The sequence below is a fragment of the Epinephelus lanceolatus genome, chromosome 18, assembly GCF_041903045.1.
Source record: "Epinephelus lanceolatus isolate andai-2023 chromosome 18, ASM4190304v1, whole genome shotgun sequence".
NCBI lineage: Eukaryota > Metazoa > Chordata > Actinopteri > Perciformes > Serranidae > Epinephelus > Epinephelus lanceolatus.
The window spans coordinates 31,617,454-31,638,824 of record NC_135751.1 but is presented as its reverse complement, the minus strand read 5'-3'; the positions used below and the strand labels follow the sequence as shown (position 1 = coordinate 31,638,824).

At 41.4% G+C, this 21,371-nt stretch overlaps 1 protein-coding gene across 1 annotated transcript; it reads left to right on the top strand.

The window, feature by feature from the left end:
- Positions 1-1,693: 1,693 nt before the first annotated feature.
- On the top strand, positions 1,694-20,839 carry arhgdia (Rho GDP dissociation inhibitor (GDI) alpha). The gene is made up of 6 exons (XM_033644944.2): positions 1,694-1,817; positions 14,058-14,256; positions 15,684-15,767; positions 16,360-16,436; positions 16,591-16,654; positions 19,113-20,839. Exons 2-6 carry the CDS (start codon positions 14,064-14,066, stop codon positions 19,313-19,315), a joined length of 621 nt encoding a protein of 206 aa, XP_033500835.2. The 5' UTR covers positions 1,694-1,817; positions 14,058-14,063; the 3' UTR covers positions 19,316-20,839.
- The last annotated feature ends 532 nt before the right edge of the window (positions 20,840-21,371 follow it).

Here is a 21,371-nt window from a genome sequence, read left to right as displayed (position 1 = left end):
GTTTAGATTGTAACCACGTACTGCTTCCGGTTAGGTTTTCATAGATAAAGTTCAACTTGGGTGACAATACAATGACATGCTTGTGCTCAGTGGCACTCTCTGCCTTACACAAGGGGCACACATCCCCAGAGAATGACCAAAAAGAAACATTGCACATGATTTATGTAGACCGTAATCAAATAGCTTCTCTGTTTCCTTTTGTCTTTTGAAAATATCAACTGTTTGTTTTACATGTTTTATTTGTGTCTAAATAACATTCACATAGTGGTGCTATCTACAGGTGGGTGGAAAGAAATTAACTGGAACACCTGGCATGACAGTGTCATCAAAAATAGCCCTGTTTATATGATTGTAAAGGAGTTCACATGCCTTACTTAAGTGAAAGCAGTAATATAAAGGGTACTGTTGTTAAATATACAACCATAAATTGATAACTGAACTGGCCTTCCAGATGCAGGCCTATGGGCCCAAAGTACCAGGGGGCCCCCCTGGCCTTCACCTGCAATATGTCACTCAAATGAACATGTACTGACCAGGAAGAGACAGAAGGACCACAAAGCAGAGGCGTAAATAGACAGTGCAGGCAGTGAGCTTGCCACAGAACAAGAGATGCAAGGGAACAGCCAACAGACAAAAATTTACCATAAAAGGAGCAAAGAGAGAAATGAACAGGAGGAAAAAAGTATCAAAGCTTACTGACACTTGTCAGTGGTGTGTGTGCCTTTTAACTATTAACTAGTGTGCATTAGGGCCGGTCATAATAGCATGCACTGGGGCTTATCATAAGTACCTTACACCTCAGAAAGAGATGCAAGGGAACAGCCAAGAGGCACAAATTTAAGGGGCAAACAACCATGAAGAGACACAAAATGACCAATTAAGACCCAAAATGAATACAAAGAGACACAAAAAAACCCACAAAAGACACAAAATGACCTCAAAGAGACAGTATATTTACAAGGGACACAAAATTACCACTAAGACACAAAACAGAAAAACAAATCCTGACAAAGCCCACCACAAACTATGGGCTTCTGACTCCTCTGTAGGAGAGGTGGTCGAGCCTTTTACACCCCAGAAAAGACATGCATGGGAACAGCTAGGAGACACAAATTTACCACAAAAGGGGCAAAGAAATATAAAGACACACAAAACCACTAAAAAAGACACAAAATGATCTTTAAGCAACACAAAACAACTTCAGAGAGACATGAAACAACCTCAAGAAGACACGAAATGACCTTAAAGCAGCACAAAACGACCACAGACAGAAAACAATCTCAAGAAGACACAAAATGATCTTAAAGCGACACAAAATGACCATATCTGTACCCAGGGGCCCATAGTTTCATGATCCGCCCTTGCCTGTAGCTAATCTTAATGATAATAATAATAAGCTTTTATGAGATTGTTTTGTGTTTAAAATTTTGATCTGTAAAGTCCCCAAAGTAACCATAAATAGATTAAAAATGTACATAAATATAGTGCCGTAAAATGACAATATTTCTCCCTGAAATGTAGAACTATCAAATAAAATAAACATAGCACGACATTGAAATAATCAAGTAAAGAATTACACAACTGTACTGAAGTAAACGCACGTAAGTAAATGCCAGTGTGCTAAATGTCAAGTCTATGATTCAAACACGTCATTTTGAGTGGATTGACTTTAATCACTGCTTTTATTTTGAAGGGGCCGTACCGGAAGTCATCACACCGGTTAGCGACCGTTGGCTCAGATTTTCCTCCGCCGCTTCACTTCACTCTCTCTCAGCACCATTCACAGGAGACTGTCCCAGCCTACCGGCGGTATAACGGTAAGAGTTGACCAAACACTCGATAAACTCCTCTAATAACCCGTTAAACCGGTAAACGTTCACTTCTGAGGTGCTTTGGCGGAGTTAGTAAGTTTTTGGGCACTTAAAAAGGAAGTGTTAGCAAGTTAACGGTTACCCGTGAGCGTGAGTTTGTGAAAGGGGAAATTTGTTTACCAAAGACAACTTCCTGCACTCAGGGCTGTGCCTTTTTAATTAATACATATATCGTATTATCGTCGTAGTACTGGTTTAGTAAACTCTCAATCGTTTGATTAATTGCTAAGCCATTAAAAGTTGTTTGGCGGTAGTGAGGAGTGTAGGAGCAGGCATAGTTGTTCATTTCCGGGTGTTGAGCCTGACCTGAGCTGCCTGTGTTGGCCGTTAGGTAACAATTATCCACTGCATTTATGTGTTAACAGTAATTCACACAATGAATGGATGCATTGACTGGTGGATGAGAAGTTGACTGGGGAGAATAATTTAGTCTACTTTAAAATGACTCGCTTGTCATGAGGCACATGAGGATAGTTTTCTGCCACTTCCTGAAACTAACTTCTTTTAATTTGAATTGGCCTTGAGGGCACACACCTTAATCCAGCCACCATTTTGGCGTTTCAAAGGCTTCCATAGTCAAGTGCACATAGATTACACCTGCTAGGATCAAATGTGCCTCAAGTGACAGTCCCCTTAATGTACTTTTGTGTGTAAGTTAAGCTGTGTGCTCAGCTGAATGGCTGATACGTGATTTCTCAAAGAGACCATGCAGACTGAGAATCCTCCCTTTTCTTCTCATGTGGGTGATAAACAAAATGGCCTTGAGGGATTTTTTTCCTCTTTGTAGGACTTGGATAACTTTGAGATGACACATTTCTGTCACGGCTTTTTCATTTCCCTCATCTCAACCTGAGAATTTGCAGCCTTGCAGTGGGGACCGGATGTCTCATTTTGCGGTTATTGTTTTTCTGGTTTGACCTGGTTGATCTTGAGTAGGCCCAAGGAGGAAGAATTAGCTATATATGAATCAGCATGAGGCATTTTCACTGTAGGTATTTCTCTGACATAAGTATAAGCTTCCTATATGTTCAAGCAGCTCCGAGTAATGAGTACAAGGGTCACAGCTGCGGGCCTGAACCATAAAATGTTTCCCATATTAGCTCATTTTTAGAAAGTTAAGTGGTGTACATCCTGTCTAGGGTGCAGAAACATCAAAACTCTCCATATCTGCTTGTTACAGCTTCAGTAATGCTACAATTGCTTTGCTTTGTCTCTTTATTTTCAAGTATTTGGGGCGCCGGTACACTTAAGTCTTTTCCAAATGCATGTTTTTCTCCTCATTGTGCAATGTTAGTGAACTCTCTGAGCCAACTATGACGAATCATGTTAGTGGCCTCTTCTGTTTTAGCTTAGTGTCACCGGGGAATAGGTGTAGGGATATAAGCCAGCTCCCCCCCGCACACACAGACCAGTGTGAGCTCATAATAATCAGCCTCTCTCTCTCACATTGTGTGCGCCTCCTTCAGCCTCAGGAGCACATCCTCTCAGAAATAGTGGGCTTCAGTTCTAGAAGAAGCTTGCATGCTTGTACCCCCTGCAATATCAGGTTGTTGCCACCCTTGAAGGATCATGCAACTGTAATTCTGCATTGTGAAGTTGCCCAGAGAGGCAGACCCGAATCTGGGAATAAGCCCTGACCTTTCAGCTGGCACCTTGGCTATCCCATTCACTGGCAGCTTCCTGCTGCTGCACGCAGGGATTTCTCACCAGCTATTTTTAAAGCTTCCTATTTGTTCTGGTTCTTCCTGGGATAGAGTCATGTTTTGTTTCTCTTTCTCTCACAGCCACCTCTCTCTGTGGCTCATTTTCTTTGTCATCAGATTAGTCTTCCTTACTGATAAAGAGGTTTCTGTGATAGACATCCTGCAAACCTTATCTTGGTTGTTAGAAGGCTCTTGGGCTGATATCTTTTCACTTTATTAATAGCCACAAGCTCATAAATTTTCCAGCCTGTTGCTTCTCTAATTTTCACCAGTTTTATTCTTACCCCTTCTCTTCTTCTATCGAAGTTTAGTTTCTCTGCGTTGCATCAGCTCTGCCAGTGTGCAACACTTCCTCAAAACTTCGGTATGAGTTGCACTTCATCCTCAACTTGTTAGCACCCAGCTTGATTTATCTACTGGCATATTATCACCTATCCCGTGCCCTTTTTGCATTAATATCATTACAACATCTTTTAAAAATGATTAGGTTGAGTTTAGCTTCACAGGTGGAACGTTAAGAAGATGAGCCACGCTTCAGACTCACACTCTGTGGTTAAGGCGCTCAAAAGGATATGAATCATCTCGCCTGAAAAAGGAAGTTTGCAGTCATTTCTTGGCAGACAAAAAAGGCCAGATGCTAGGCTGACATGCAAGCCACCCTGTCTTGAACCAGAAACGCTACTGCTGCTATGTAGCCAGCAACTAGTAGTATAAATGCTTAATGGTGTCCAGATATACAATATCTGCCGATTACATCATGTGCTATCGCAACAAGGGTTGCAGCGGTATACCATGGTATGACCATTGACAGTTATCATACGGTGTACATTTCCTCCTCGACTTCCAATCATACTTTTTACACATACTTCATTTTTAAAAACATGGTTTCAAGTTTCAATTATAATAAAGGGTTTGATGTTTCTTTAAGGGTCATTGTCACTGATAATAATTGTGTAGTACAGTATATCTTCATATTTCTGAGACAATTATACCTTGAAATTCACATGCAGTTGCAAACCTAATCACAGCTCCACTATTTGCAGCTGATGTGTTATTTACTTTGTCTCTTTAAACCTAAAACAAAACTAATGTGATGGTGCGGAAACATTTTTTAAAAGCTACCAGTGCTGTTTTTTCAACTGAAATTGATTTTAAAGGACTATAGGTTGATATACATCCAATTCTATTAAATTGTGTGCATGAAAAATATTTTATTTCACGAATTACATTTGAGTAGAGTTGTTCCGATACCGTTAGCAATATCAGGAATGCCTCAGATACTGCCTAAAATACTGAATCAGGTACCAGTGAGTACGTGAGTAGATGCACAGCACTGACAGTACGTAATTTATTAATGAACTGGTTTCACACCAGGATAAAACGGGTGAAATCGATTCTTCTTTGACCCTCTGAAGCATTCGCCTACACAGTGAGTTGAGCTGTGCAACTAGTGGCAACTGCTGTTTTAACGAGGCAGAGAAGAATTGAGTTCCGGTGTCACGTTGGCTGTTAGCAAAATGTCAGTCTTTTGTCAGTCTTTTACACCGCAAAGGTTGTTTTGATGTAGTTTAGCTGTTGTTAAATGTGATCCCCATTTATTTCCATTCATAAAAAACAGGTTCCCTTTTTTGGATTCTCCGTTCACCGAAGAGGCATGCGAGAAAAATAGTTTTCCTCATGAATTCAAAGTAGCACGCAGTGACAGATGATTGATTCCACTAGTGACAAGGCAGTGTGTGCAGTGTACATGGCTTTAGTTTCAAGGAGTGGCACTAGTGTTGCCTATATCAACACCAGCGATCTTATAAGCCATTAAAGGACACATCATGTATGCAGTTGTTCATGTTTTACAAAGGGTTTAACTTCAGCAACAATGACTGCAATCTTTTCACATTTGTACAGGGTTAGAAGTACAAAAAAAGCTCAGCTTAGTGATATCAGATAATTACTTGGTATCAGCCAGTATGCAGGTTTAGGGATAGGAATCAGTATCTGGAAGGAAAAAAAACAGAATATCTCTACATATGAGCTGATGCATTTGCTGAAGGGATGTACCGATTTCAACAGCTCCAGTTGCATAACTGTTGCAGAATCCACTCTTCACAGCAACTTGAGGAGGATCAGTTGATTTGAATCAATTATTCTTTGAAGAAAAACAGAGTGTGAGTGAGTGTTTCACCTTTAGTTGATCAGCTTTTATCAAAGCTTCGTGATAAGGGTACATTGAAGTGTGGAGAAGCCGTGTGGATAAAAGGGACGAATGCAAAGGTCTCTGGCAGACTGAGTGTTGCATGAAAGAGACTGACAGAGGCCAGAGATCAAAGCAGCCATAGATCTGTGACTGACATCATCAGTAGGGAGGTGAAGCACAATCTAAATGTCACTTCACAAAGCCTGCCAGTTCTCAATAAGGCTACTTTTAGTAAATCAATTTTCATATGTTGCTATCTTTCAGGTAAAAGTGTGCAGTAAATCAGAGTATTAATCATCAGCTGTTAGACTTGTACTTCTCAAATTATCAATCAAGGTGCACCAACTACAAAGTTCCTATTAGGTTTCATGTTTTTCTGATGTCTGGCTGCCGTATGCCTGCTGCGTTATCACCTTTGCCACACTGTTAGTCCTCCATGTGTTCCTCCCTGTGAAGAGCCTGACCAGGAACATTCACTGTATGATCAATAGCATCAGAGAGAGCCCATAAGATTACATCAAACAATAGTCATACAATGACAATGGAGTGAAATGATGACTTTGTGGATGATTGTCAGTCAAAAAAGTAGTTACTCTTTTGTGAAATTATTTCTCCAGTATTTTGTTAATCAGTGTAGTTAGCTGAAGATCTCTTACATCTCGCACTTGTTGAAGATCAGATGTGATGCCAGAGATGCGTCATTGATCACAGATGACTGATGACTTAGAGCTGATTTGTCTAAAGAACACTGCCTCCAGAAAACAACAAACATCCCGAAGGACTCATCTCATCCTGCCCACCATCTGTTTGACCTTCTGCCCTCAGGCAGACGTTATCGGACAATTCAAACATGCAACAGCAGAATGTTGATTAGTTTTAACCCCAAAGCCGTTACTACATTAAACGCTGCACTGAAATCACACAGCCAGTATTATTCGATATTTATACTTACATCATTTGCAGTAACTTTATTCATTTACTTTATTTATGTGCAAAATTTTTTAACTTATTTTATGTTGGCACTGCGTGTGTGTGCGTAAATGTGCATATGTTATTTTATAATGAGCCGGTTTTATTTTGTGCCTTAAATTTTGTTGTATTTATTTATAATGACAATTAAAAGGAATTGAAGGAACTGAGTCAGCTAAAGATGACCAACTAGTTAACTAACAGTACACTAATATTCAGTATTTTCATTTCGCTTAGTTGGAAAAGTCTATGTATAGGAGTCAGAATATTTCATCAGTTAAAGGAATACTTCACCTGCAAAATGACCTTTTGTATATCATTTAGTCACCCTGTGTTGCACTGAATTCATGAAGGAATTCATTCTTCATGAATTGAAGCAAACAGGGTCTGTGTTTCACAACAACACCAAAACTATTCAAATATATGTTTACAAACTCTCAAACAGCTTGTGCAGTATAATCCAAGTCGCATTTATCCAGTCGTTGGCTCAGTATTTCCCAAACACATGCATTTTTGCAAAAACATTCAGATTTAAAACATTACAGACAGTCTCATGCACGGCTGAAAAGCGTGCCTGGGCAAATGCATGAGTTTGAACTACTGAAGTGGAGCTCATACGCACGCGCGTGCCCAGGCACACTCAGTCCTCATAGGCAGAAGTGTTTTCTGTTTTAACGTTTTAGCATAAATGCATATGTTTAGGAATTCTGAGCATACGGCTGGATAAATGAGACCTGGATTGTACTGCATGAGTTGTGTGAGAGTTTGTGATAGGTTGTTCTGACATAGTTTAGCTGTTGTTAAACATGATCCCCGTTTATTTCAATTCACAGAAAAGGTTTTTCTTTTTTGGATTCTCCATCCACCATGAAGGCATGCAAGAAAAATAGTTCCTCATGAATACAACGTTAACCCGTAGTGACTACTTGATATACAAGTGGCCACTGTATAACCCACTTCTACACTGATGCAGATGGATGGTCCCTTAGAGGACAGTCACGCCCCTACACACACACACACACATACACACACACACACACACACACACACACACCTCTGAAAGCCTGAATCATCCCACAGGGATTCCCTGAGCAATCCCTCCATCAATTATCTTCAGTAACATTTGATGACAGTAATGACTCCTGTCAAAAAGAATCTTATTGATGCGGCACCGCTGACACCTCCAAACACATTCTACTCCTGTCCCTGAATGCCTCGTTAGCGTTAATCCCACTTTCTATAATCTCACTGCTCAGTGGTGTTGCTAAGGAACAGGCCTAAGCCTCTGCCAAGTCTGAAGTGTTTATAAAACTTCTCTGCTTGGCCCTGTCAAGTTAACAGATTACCCTCCTATAGGAGAGAGCTGCATGCAGAACTGTGCAGGTGAAGGTTAGGACACTGAGGTGGAGAGGTTCAACGCCACGTCCAGTGTTTGTTTGCATGATCTCATGACCTGTGTGTTGTCTCCCAGCAGGCTGAACAATGACAGGGCCTTTTCCTCTTGGATTAGTATGTAGCCAGTTTGCCACAGCATGCATTGTTTAAGAAGAATCAACCAGAAAGAATGTGCATCATTATGAGGGTGGTGATGTCAATATTGTTTAAACTAATCCGTTTTACACAGTGCATGCATGGGCCTTTAATTTGCCCATCCAACAATTTCATACTCAAGATAGCATTTCTGACTGATGTGGCTGTGTGCAGACATTGCATAATATTCTTAAAATCAAATTCTTCTTAATTTGCTAGCGCTTATGTTGGTAACCAATGTTGACAGTGAAATTCTGCAGGGAAGCTGCACGGGGTCATGCACACTAAGCAATGCTATACTGTAGCTCCACTGTAAAAAGCATCATTATGCAGCATGAGTCAACACAGTGTAACTCTTTAACTTCCATTTAAATTACCTCATAAAATGTGCTGTCGTTTTGCAACTTCTGCATTTATGTTGGTCCTCATATTTCTGATTCTCCAGTATCACTATTACCCACTTTGTCCTCAAAATATTTTATTACATTTTTTTTCTCTGCAAAAAACTATATGCAAAAAAGCACACAAATTCTCAAATGCTGTCTAAACATTAGTAGCTGTACAAGAACTTTGCCATCATAAAATACCAGGGTTCCCAAGGATCCTTAACAAGTCTTAAAAGGCATTGAATTCATTAATTTAAAAAAAGGCCTTAATTGGAATTAAGATGTCTTAAATCAATCTTTTAAAAGTCTTAAATGTGCTAAGACAAGGAAGTAGGATTTTTATGTATCTTCTTTTCATTGTAAAATGCAAATAATAACATCTTTTTTTATAATTTATCAAAAGCCTTTTGCATTAACCTCCCATTATTCAGGATAGCTGAACAGTAACACTCACTTTTTATTTACAGCTTTGAGGCTCAGATTAGAGGATCCACCATCTGCTATCTTACTGTCACTGTATGCAAATTCAGTGGAAACTTTCTATTCAACCAAGTTTTCACTGTATGGCTTGAACCGACTCAAGGCAGTGCATACGAGCCTCTGTGTATTTTGTGCAAAAAAAAAAAAATTCAAACTTGTTCCAGTGTGAATCAGTGCAGAGTAAGAAACACATAATTGCCAAGAAAACCTGCTATGAAACAATGTGTATCTCCCAGAAAAGTCATGTTTTATGTTACAACAAACATGGCAAATCTGTCCCCATCCCCAGCTCATAAAACCTCAGTTTTTTTGTCTTGAATTTTAGTTATTATAAAAATTGTCTTACATTGAAACCTGCTGAAAACCACATTTCACATTTTAAAAAAATCTTAAATTTAACATATCTGACATTGTAGGGAACCTGAATGAAGTCTAAAGTTGGCAAAATGATTGTTTATATATGCCGCATAACCCCTCCTCAACACACCGTGAGAGGAAGAGTGATTCTTATCAGAGACTTGATGAAAGCAAGATGACTAAAAAAGGTTTAGGAATAAAGAGTGTAGTGTTGCGCGGTATACCGGTACTAAAATAGTACCGCGGTACTAGAGTATTCCAAACGGTACTATACTGCATTTGGAAAATACCGGTACTTTGAAATTGATTCAATTCATTAATTTAGTTAATTTATTTTACTCAATTATGCACACAAACGCCTTTCTTGTTCCTATTGGAGCACAGATTGCACAAGTGGTGTGTATGACAACACCTGTATCAACATTCGCAGCTGGCGCATGTGAAAAAAGACGAGAAAGTCTGCCTCGCAAAGGGAGACAACACAAACTTGGTGGGACATTTGAGTTACCAAACCGTGACGTCCGTACCGAGGTACTGACCGAACCATGATTTTTTTGATGAAAGCACCCTTACTATAGTAAGGGTGTAACGGTACCGAAGAGTATCAAAGTATCGAAATTCATATTGGTATTGGTACCGAAACAAAGATTTTGGTATCATGACAACACTAAAAGAGTGTTATGTTGAAGAAGAGTTGAGGTGTTAGTTGCTCAGACTGATGTGATCCTCAGTGTGCATTTTCAAAGTTAGAAAAAAAAGACTTATTCAGCTGTGCTGCAGCTTATGATTATTTTCATTAGTGATTAATCTGATGGTTATTTTTCTTGATTAACTGATGTTCATCACAGTTTCTCAGAGCTCAAGACCAACTGCCCAAAACACGAAAAATTTCACTTTACCATCATAGACTACTTAGAAATGACCAAATATTCATAGATAAGAAGCTGAATCTGCCCACTCCACAGAGTTACTGATTGGTCTGGCATTATGACTTGAAACAGTTATTTCTTGATTAAAAAGCAATCGATTCAGTGACTAACACCATTGTTAGCTGTTGTCAAGCTGTGCACCAGAACCAGTGAGGATTAATAACCATGGTGACTGCTAGCCAAGATAGACACTGCTTTAGAGGCTGTTCCAAATAGACTTGTCTTCTTCAACATTGCCCTACATCGTAGTTTGTTGTGCTTTGCTCCGCTCCTCTCTTAAAACCCTGGAAAAACCAGTATGATGGCATGGGTGTTGACTTAAAGTGATGTTGGACTCAGACAGTTATGTCGGTCTGTAGTGATAGGTTAGGGAGAATTGAACCCTCCTCCCCACAGAAATCTGTTAGAGCGGAGGCAGTTCTTTCCTGATATTAGGCAGCCAACAATTTAGCATTTTACCTGTAACATTTTCAGTCTCACAGTGGACTGTTTAGAACAATCAGACTGCGACATGTGGAGTTTCCCTTTTATGTCCTGCAGCTTTGCCCTGGATAGCTTTTCAATATAACAGAAGCCTCTTGAATGTCTCTGTGGACTCTACAAGTCTGTATAGTGCAGCTCTCTAGTCTCTACTTAACGTATGTCTAATAAGCCCCAGCACTTCCTCCTGTGTGACAGCTTGGTATGTGCAGTCACAGTGCAGCGTACTGCAGGAGAGTAGAGGAAGTGAGAAAAACAACCTGTTCCTTGATATGACGGCATCGCTATGTTATCTGTTCTTACTTTCCTGCCTCTCTCTTTACAACAAGGAACCTCTCATTCATTCCATATGACCAGGAACACTCACGCACAGCTGACTGACGATTGGCAGAAAAGGAATTTGTGCTTTTATGAGGGCACAGAGGCCCCATTTGGAAAAACGATGCTGTGTTGTCAGTTCCTGCTTGGCTAACACCCAGCTGTATATGTCAGACACAATAGAACAGAGAAGGGCGTTCGATTGGTGGGCAGACAAACCAGTTTCTTTTATTGTTACATGTCTGTTTGCGGGTGTGTGATTTAGTGGTGTTCTTCTGATTATAGTGTGTTGGGGTGTTACTTGTACAGAGAGGATCCACCTGTGTTCAGCATGTGGTGCCTGTGTTTGCATTTGTCTGATTTGTTGGCTCGCCTGTAGTGATTTATGACCTTTTACTCACACGATAAGACTTACTTTGCAACAGTAATTGAAAGTGAGCCAGCACACGTTTAAGGATTATTTACACTAAGAAGAAGTAGTTTAATTTGATTAGACGTAAATGGAGAAGCAGTTTGTTTATCAGCTTATGTCTTCCTCTTTCACTTTAGGGCATCTGGTTGTTCTGTACACAGATTTGTTCACATCATTGACATCTTAGTATTTATCTTCTTGGGTCTGTTTAAGCCCTTTAACACAACTTTAGGATACAGACTGATTTTTTTCAGAGTGACAAATCCTCCACCACAGTAGCTTGGGTTCCTGCTGCTTCGTTGACCTCAGTCAAACAGGAAGTTGGGTTCTTTCAACATGTAAATGTCAAAAACGTTCAGGATGAGAAGTTTGTGGGCGTAGTTGCCTGTTGACTTAGAGGAATGTTATCATGTGCCATGAAAAGTATACTGTACAGAATAATAAGTGACCTTAATGTGACTGACACCACAGCTAGTTGCTTGACTCAAGGATGAGTCCTCCTAATTACATATTTATGGCTGTGTTGATTTTTGCCCAAATCAGGAAGTGAAAACTACAACCACATTGCATTTTGTAAGCAGCTATGAAAACAGCTCACACACCTTTAGACCGCTGTGTGTGTGTCCTCAGTTCTCTGAGGACTGCAAGAAGAACATACCACACAGAACAAGTGCTGTGAGAGCACCATCATCCAGCTGTCTCTCGGCTTTCGCACATGTTGATCAGCGCTGTATAGCTGTGCCCAGCATATGTGCGCCAGATGTGTTTAATTGATAATTTTTTTCTCCGCTGCATTTTATGAGCATTTTATGGGTTCTGTAGCACCTCTATGTTCTCACAAAAATGAAGATGATTTCACTGTGTTGTGCCGTTCCACTGCTCAGGATCAGCGTCCTCGCTTCTAATCAGCAGTGACTGGTGTGACAGTGCAGCTGGGTGTAGATGGCCACTTTAGCACTGCTGTTTTTCTGGTGTCTGACAGCAGTTTGTGGAGGAGGAGGGACAAGTGAGTGAGAAGCCTGGAGCTCCGATAATCATCAGCTTTAAGACCACCAGTCTCTGCTGTGTGTCACCTCTGCAGCCCCGGAGAAACCGGTTCCAGAGCCAAGAGGGCCAGATTGTTACGTGTCCTGGCACTCATCTCTGCTTGTGTACATTTTGTGTGCTCACGTGTGTGATTATGGCTAAACATACACTGACAACAACACAATAAAACTGCCGCGTCTCTTTCCAAGAAGTAATGATAAAGTAATCCATGTGAGCTGGTTGTCAGCACTTTATTTGACTTAGGAATCTTATGTCGTCATGTGAGCCTGCTGTCAGTGGTCTAAACTATTCACAGCAAGGTCTGACTTTGGATTGTCATCCTTAACCTTGTCACTCTGCCTGGACAGAATTGTTGTTGCTGTATTTAGAATGATTTTGTATTTCCATTACACTCCACTGAAACAAACTTGAGCAAATCACACTGAAAATACCAGGATAAATAGGGATGCACTGATTGTGGAATCCCAGGCTGATACTGATTTGGCAGATACCGATGTTTTGCTTTTGTTGTTGTTAATTATGTTTTTGTTGTAATTTATTCCCCTTTTGCCAGGGAAACAAAGAAATCTACACTGTAAAAAGAAATAACTGAGCTGTTTTGAAGTCATTCAGTCCTTCATTACACTACCTTTGAATGAACACAAATTAATTAGTACACATTTATCAAACAACCTTTAATATAACCTTCTTTCACATGAAAAATACTTTTATATTATATTATTTTATATTATCTATTTTATATTGCTGTGAAAACATTCCCCTTCTCGCCAAAAACTACATTTTACAAGACTGCATTTGAACACATCATGAGGACGTTACAATTTACCTTTAGTGAGTCAACTACATCAAACAGCGTCCTGGGAAAGACCATGGTTTGTCCCACACACATTTTCTGTTGTCCCTGTGATACCTTTAGTTTCAAGCCCTGCTTTTTAGCCTGCACAAAGTTGATGTGACACAACAGAGGAACATCAGCTGCTGCCATCAGTGAACGCAATCTTATCTGCAGATAGGCCAGTGGCAGTCAGCGAGGCGAATATTGGCTGATAGCGATGTGGGGCTGATGAAACAATGCATCCCTAATAAGCTGCAAACACACAGTAAGAGGAACAAAGTGATTTATGGTGTTTCTGTCCACATGAACTGATTCTCTATACTGCCAGAGCCCCCCAGGTCAAAGTTCACTGAGGTTTTCCTCTGGATAAGTAATCTGTAATAATCTTCCAGCGGGGGATGTCTACTAACCATGCGCTGCTGATTTCATTAAAGCAAAGTAGAGAGTAAAAGGGGAAGTGGTCTGCTGTGTGGACTCCTGCTGTCTGTCATCATTACGTTGTTTTCCTGTTCTCTAACCTCTCTGCTATCACTCTCTTGCTTTGATTAGCACACCATGGCAGAGCAGGAACCCACACAAGAGCAGGTGAACGTGTGTGAAGTAGACACTGAAGAGGACGATACCAATCCCAACTACAGACCTCCCGCTCAGAAGAGCTTAGACGAGATCCAGCAGCTGGACGCAGAGGATGAGAGCCTGCGCAAGTACAAGGAGGCACTGCTGGGGAAGGAAGTTAAGGTTGCAGCAGGTTAGTGATTGAAGTAACACTCAGACTCTTACAGAACATATGCAGATATAACTTCTAAAAAATTTGAAAGAGGACTTGGGTCTCTTTCTGGTCAACTTCAGCTCTGATGTCAGTCCTCTTTCTCACACTATATATTGGCATAGTTTTGTTTTCACTTTGACGTAGCACTGCAGAGCAGTGACGAAGCCCCTCGCCTTTAGATGAAATTTAAATTGGAGGAAAACATCAGCATTTCTGTGCTGTAGACTGTTGCAACATTCCTATTCCACATTCCACATCTGGAGACGTGCAGTATCTTCCGTGGATCAAACTACTCCTCGTCCTGCGTCCTTGCAAGCGTTACAGGCTGGCGTGGTTTTGCCACATGATCTAGAGGGCTAAATACAGTGGCAAAGAGCAAAGTGAAGCTGGAGCGCTTTGTGTTCACAGTGCACAGGTTAAGTGAACTGCACTGCAGACTTGAAGCGAACCAAACCCAGACTGACTCCCAAGGTGGTCTGAGTTCGGTTCGCTGAGTCCTGATTTTCCTCATACTGTCTGTGCTGGAACACCTGTATTCACCCTCTGTCTGAAACACTCTCATTTAGCTCCCCTCCTGAAAAAGCCCACTCTAAGACACACCCAGTCACTCCTTAATGCTGCGGAGGAGTGGGAAACATAGATGTAGAAACATAGATGCCTCATTGTCCACTGGATCGCTCATCAACGGCGCTGCCATATTGGAGAGAACAAAACTTTCGTGTAAACAGGGGAGCTGTTTATATCTCTCAACTAATTGCAAAGAGTTATTTTTATTTTCATGGGTTTATGATCCATTTAGAGTAGAAAAAAAGTTTTGTCTCCAGTCAAGTAGAATCTGAATATTTAGGCTATACTTGCTGCTAATCACTCAAAAGAGGAGTGTGTGTTAGACTTACATAAACTGAATTACTTACGTGTTCAATATGGCATCAGTGTTGAAGTATTTCTGCAATGTGGTGTCTACATATGTATTTCTATGAGGGACAAAAAGCTGCCACTTAATCTCCCTCGCCACCGGATCAGATGTAGCAAAATTTAATTGCATGCCTGGGTTTCAACCAGTAGAGGGCAGTCGCTGTGCATATTTACAACAAAATGTGTAGAATTCAATTAATTTGCACCAAAATGTCAAGATTAATGCTACTAAATACCCATATACATGGTTTTCAGCTGACAAAATTGTTTTGGGGTTTAGTTATGACTTGTAAGATGTGTGATTGGCCATTTGTGTGAAAATAGATCATACCTACTCACTAAATGTTTAAAAACAAAACCATTACAATGACAAAGGCAGGGTTGATAAGATACTTCCACTTTTTCACAGTTTGATTCTCTCAGCATTTCTCACGAATGCTATAAACTCATGATCATAATTTTGGATGCTGTGACCTTTCCTTCTGTCTTAGATCCCAACACCCCCAACATCCAGGTGATGAGCATGACTTTGGTATGTGATGCGGCTCCGGCCCCACTGATCCTTGACCTGACGGGTGAGTAGAGCAGACAGGGCACTTTGTTCTCTGTGAGGCTGGGATGGAGGCAAACTTAAAAGCTTTTTAGAGTAAAAACAGATCATTGATAGTCGACATCTGAAAGATTTTTTTCATTCATGAATGAACAGAAGCCCACATTTAGACAGCTGTCTTTCCTGAGAGCAGACACACTGAAAGAATTAGCCCATAGTAACATTAATTATGAACAGTAATCACTCCCATTCTTGTGTAGACCAAATTACCTGCTGCGTCATTAGCACGCTAAGTAGTAATGACATGACTCCTGTGTAAGTGGGTTAACGAGCCATTTCCTGATGGCTCTCCTGCTCTCCCTTGGTGGTCACACTGAGCTACAACAGAGCAGGAGAGCTGGGTCCACTGTGCCACCTGGTGGTCAGTATCATTACTACAGGGTGTTAAAATACAACTGTAATTCCTCTTTCATTGTTAAAACTTAATCATAAAGTCCCACACGTGTTTATTAACCCTTAGTTTTATACATTTAAGACTGTGTTAAAATGCTTTCATGCTCCAAACTGTCTTAACTCTTAAATAATTTTCTTTTCACCCGTGCTGTTTTGTCTTCTAGGAGACCTGGACGGCTTCAAGAAGAACCCATTTGTTCTAAAGGAGGGCGTCGAATACAAAATAAAGATCAACTTCAAGGTGAGGGAGGCAGATGTTAGTCCCACCCAGGAATCCTTTCTTTTTGTTGTCTCAGACTGTTGGAAAGATACAATGATGTTACTGCAGCTGCAGGGAGCTATTTTTGTCATGGGAGCTGTTTAGCAGGATATGATATGCATGTTGCTTTTTGCAGGTCAACAAGGAAATTGTGTCAGGCCTGAAGTACACTCAGCAAACATACAGGGCATCAGTAAGAGGTAAGACTGGATTTTGAAATTAAATCAAATTATATATTTTATTTCTGTTACCCGTAGTGTTGTTTATCAGTCTAGATTGTTTAGGTGTTAGTTGCAGTGTGAGATATCAGCTATTGAGTTGTTTCTTGGAGGCACCCAAAGCTCACCTGGTAGTGTGTGCCTCCTCCACAGCAACTCGGGTTCAAGTCCAACCCATGGCCCTTTGCTGCATGTTGTCCCCTGTCTCTCCCCATTTCATGTCTTCCTATTGAAGAAAAACATTTCCATTTCCATCCATTTTCATCTGCTTATCAGGGGCTGGGTCGCAGGGGTAGCAGGCTGAGCAAAGTACTCTAGATGTCCCGCTCCACAGCAACGCTTCAGGTTCAGGTTCTGGGTCAAGCAAAGGCCTTCTACCAGTTAGACATGTGTGGGAAAACCTCTAACAGGAGGCATCCTGATCAGATGCACGAACCACCTCAATTGGCTCCTTTCAATGCTTAGGGGTAGCAGCTCTAGTCCGAGCTCCCTCCAGATGTCTGAGCTCCTCACTCTGTCTCTAAGGCTGAGCCCAGCCATTCTCTAGAGGAAACTCATTTTGGCCGCTTGTATCCACAATCTCATTCTTTTGATCAGTACCCAGAACTCATGACCATAGGTGAGGGTTGGGACATAGAGGGACCAGTAAATCAAAAGCTTTAACTTCTGGCTCAGCTTCCTCTTCACCACAACAGTCTAGCGCAGCGGCCGCATCCCTGTAAATGCTGCACAAAACTGCCTGTCCATTGAAGAGAGCCAGAAATATATATATATATATATATATATATATATATATATATATATATGGAACAAACAAGATGGCACTCAGCTTGTGGTGCTGAAAGGGCCAAAACGATACATTTAAAAAACTCAACAGCAATGTCTCTTTACAGAAATCATGACCCGGTTACTCAAGATAATCCACAGACCTTGTGAGCAGTCTCATGTAGGAACTATCTTTCTACTGAACTACATCCACCAACTGTATCATCATGCTTACCTAGCACCACTGAGCTAGATAAAGTTACACCTCACCCAAGTAGGACGCCATGAATGTTGACATCTTGCACTGTCACAAACACTTTCCCCTCGTCCATGAGTAGATGTACAGTTGCACACAACTACAGTTTGCAGGAATAATTCAGTAGGAATAAATAGTTCCTACGTGAAACTGATCACAACAAGGTCTGTGGATTATCTTGAGCAACCAGGGGTCTCCTTTATAAAACAGTTCGTAGGATCCGTACTAGAAATGTACATATGGACAAAGGCCAGAAATGAACCTTGTACACAATTTCTACAATCAGGCTTCCACCTCACCATCTGTGTCGCCAATATCCCTTCTCCAAAACGTTGGTCAGCCTGGGTCAAAGTTTCTCCCATCAAGTCTGTATTTAGACATCACAGCTTTTGCGTGGGATGTGGCGTACGCCTCTGTTAGGTCTTGTTTTGTGCATACACAGTGTTTATAAATAGGTCCGTTTCCACTGCAGGAACTTCGGGGTAATTTTACGGGGCCGGGGCCGTTGGTGCGTGTCTCCACCACAGGAGCCACCACCGAAGGACAGAGTTCCGGAACTTTTACAGGGGCTAAACAAGTCCCTGCCTCGGAGTAGGTACTCAGAACGGCCCCAAAAAACTCCTGGGTGGGGCTTGGGGTTTACTTGGTGCTGATTGGGTATACTCAAAACGGGATGTGACGTCAAAAGAAAGCGACAAAATAGCTGCGTCGCCCAATGATTACGTCACATCCAGAGCCCGGTAACTTTACAGGAACCTTTGTCCAACTCCACCCTCTCAGTGGAGACATGGCGGTTGAGAGGGCCGAGCGAGAGGACGTTCCTGTAAAGTTCCTGCCCCCCAAATAGTACCAGGAACTTCTGCAGTGGAAACGGGCCTAATGAGACCCCTGGTCATGATTTCTGGAAAGAGACATTGAGATATACAGCGCTTTGAACACCACAAGTTGAGTGCCATCTAGTTCAATTATATAAGAGAGAAGGCAGACATCTCTACGGCTGATACTGACACTTGACCAGTCACACCAAAACAATCAAGATTGATAACTAGCACTACAGTAAGAGCCAAAATATGTTCATCTGATTTTGGGGTGAACTGTCCCTGTATGGTGATGCAGTGGTTAGCATTGTCACCTCACAGCAAGAGAGGGTACCTGGTTCGAACCCGGGGTGGGGGAGCCCTTCTGTGTGAAGTTTGCATGTTCTCCCCATGTCAGCGTGGGTTTTCTCGGGGTGCTCCAGCTTCCTCCCACAGTCCAAAGACATGCAGGTTAATTGGTGACTCTAAATTGCAGTAGGTGTGAATGTGAGTGTGAGTGGTTGTCTGTCTCTATGTGTCAGCCCTGCGATAGTCTGGTGACCTGACCAGGGTTTGAATGAGCAGCATTTCAACTCCTTTTCTCTCTGTCTGTAATATACAGTTGACAAGTCGGACTACATGGTTGGCAGCTATGGGCCCAGACCAGACGAGGCATATGAGTTCCTCACAACAATGGAGGAGGCACCCAAAGGGATGCTGGCCCGCGGCACCTACACCATCAAGTCCAAGTTCACTGATGACGACAAACACAACCATCTCTCCTGGGAGTGGAACCTCAATATCAAGAAAGACTGGAAAGACTGATTCCCCCTTCGACATCCTCCACCGCCATCTTCCCCTGCTTTGTCCCTCTCTCTTTTCTCTTCTCTGCTGTCATTCCATTATTTCTGTCTGGATTATGTGTCGATTGAAGCTTTTGCTCTCTCCGTCCATTGACAACTTGTTCTTACGGTTTCCTTTTCTAAATTCTAATCACGTCATCATTCCTCCTGTCGTAACACTTTCACCTTGTTTTCGCCCGCCCCTTTCTGTTAAGTATTAAATCTTAAAAATGGAGAAAGCAAACAATGTGTACAATCCAGATTTTGCGGTTCGTTTATAAAAGAAAAAATAAGTTTAAAAAAAAAAAGTCTGTTAACTGCTCTTGGAAGTGATCAAATATGTGATAGCGCTTTCTTGTCCTCCCCGTTTTCATCCCTCTTTATTTTTCCAGATTGTTTTGTACTATTACCGTGATCTGCCTTGGAAAGCATTGTGCAGGAAGCAGTAGTGCTGTATGTATGTGGCTGCTGTACGGTCACTGAGCAATCATTGCTGGACACAACTCTTGGACGCAGCCCTCCTAAAGCCTTTGAGCAGATTATTTGTACCAGGGTCTTGGCAAATTATTTGGAATTTAGGCCACGTCTTTTTTCCAGATGATTTAGCTCCCTGCAAAGTCTACTGAGAGAACAGGGGAAACAAATATTACCTCTAACCCATTGTGACCCCTGGCTGTAGGTGTGGCTGTTCCTCTCCTGATCAGGGTATTCTGGCAGTGTTTTAGCAGCCATGTGGCCTTAACGAGAACCCTTAGGAAAAAAATAGACAACCTAATTGAGCCATTTGCCTTCAGATTGTATTTGCCAGACCATCATGTGAGCCTGTTTTTAACAATACTTGTAATACACGGACAGGGAATCAGGACTAAGGACTTTTAACACCTTTTATTTCAGGTTTGATGATCTGTAAAAGCCATTACATGTTGATGTCCATCATATTAACTCTATTTACAAGCATATTTTTCATCACTGTAGTTTTCTAAAGATGAGTTCAATTAACTTTTAGACAATATACAACAACTGTAAATATGAGTCCAGGTTGTGATAATGGCTTCCTGTCACCCAGTATCCTCTCTAGTCCCTGAGGCCATATTTCCAGCGTGTCCACGGACTGTTAAACTGCTCACCTTGTATTATTCAAGTTTAAAATACCAATGCTGACTGTGCCTCCAGTCTCTTACAACCACATGCTGCTCCTGCTGACTCGACAGCACTCTGTGCTCAACATCAGTGAGGTGAAACGTCTGTAATTGACTTCTGAACCAGTATAGACACATCAGTCCCCAACCAGACTTCGATGGGTAACACATCCTGCCATATAAAAGCTTTGTTTTTTTCGAATACACTCCAGAAGCATGGGAATGAAGTCTGTTTCCGCAGCTGCTTAAAGCTCTCATGTCATGGACTGAAGTTTTTCTCTGTTGGTTGGGTTTGATTCCATATGTGCTACTTGTATTACCTACAGTTTACTGATCTCCTGTGTTGACATTAAAGTGTTCAGACTGGGCCTGCATGTATCCTGTTTTATTTAATGGAAACTAGCTGTTGTAGGATGTGACTTGTTGCCTCCCTGAGCACTTACAGGGAAACTTTGGTATTTTTCACCCCAGCAATTTTTGACTGCAGCAGCAAAACAGGCTACAATGTAATCCCTATGGGGCAATTGTGCAACGTCCATTTATGTCCACTGAAAGTGCTTGTTTTTGCCACTGACAGGCTCAGATTGATATTGGAAGTGCCTGAAATTATGTTTTTCTTCACCTTCAGGTTGTGCGTTTGTTAGTTTGACCAAGTCTCACTCAAGAAGTGTTCTGAAATCTCGCAAGAGTTGACTTGTCGCAGGGAAAACAACAGTGGAAAGGTTAGTGAGAGTTGGAAAGAGAAGTGGCAGGAAGACTGTTGTGTTGGAGTACAGAAAGGGTAGCTTAGTGTTATCGAAAAGGTTTTCAATGTCATGGCTAAACTGAAACATTTTCCTTACCTGTTTGTTTGTGTAACCAAGTTTCACTCAAGAAGTCTCCCTCTGAAATCTCGCAGGC

Coding starts and splice junctions, on each gene's coding strand:
- arhgdia (XM_033644944.2), top strand. CDS start 14,064: ATGGCAGAGCAGGAACCCACACAAGAGCAGGTGAACGTGTGTGAAGTA. Junction 14,257..15,683: donor GGAAGTTAAGGTTGCAGCAG/GTTAGTGATTGA, acceptor CTTCTGTCTTAG/ATCCCAACACCCCCAACATC. Junction 16,437..16,590: donor AAATAAAGATCAACTTCAAG/GTGAGGGAGGCA, acceptor TGCTTTTTGCAG/GTCAACAAGGAAATTGTGTC.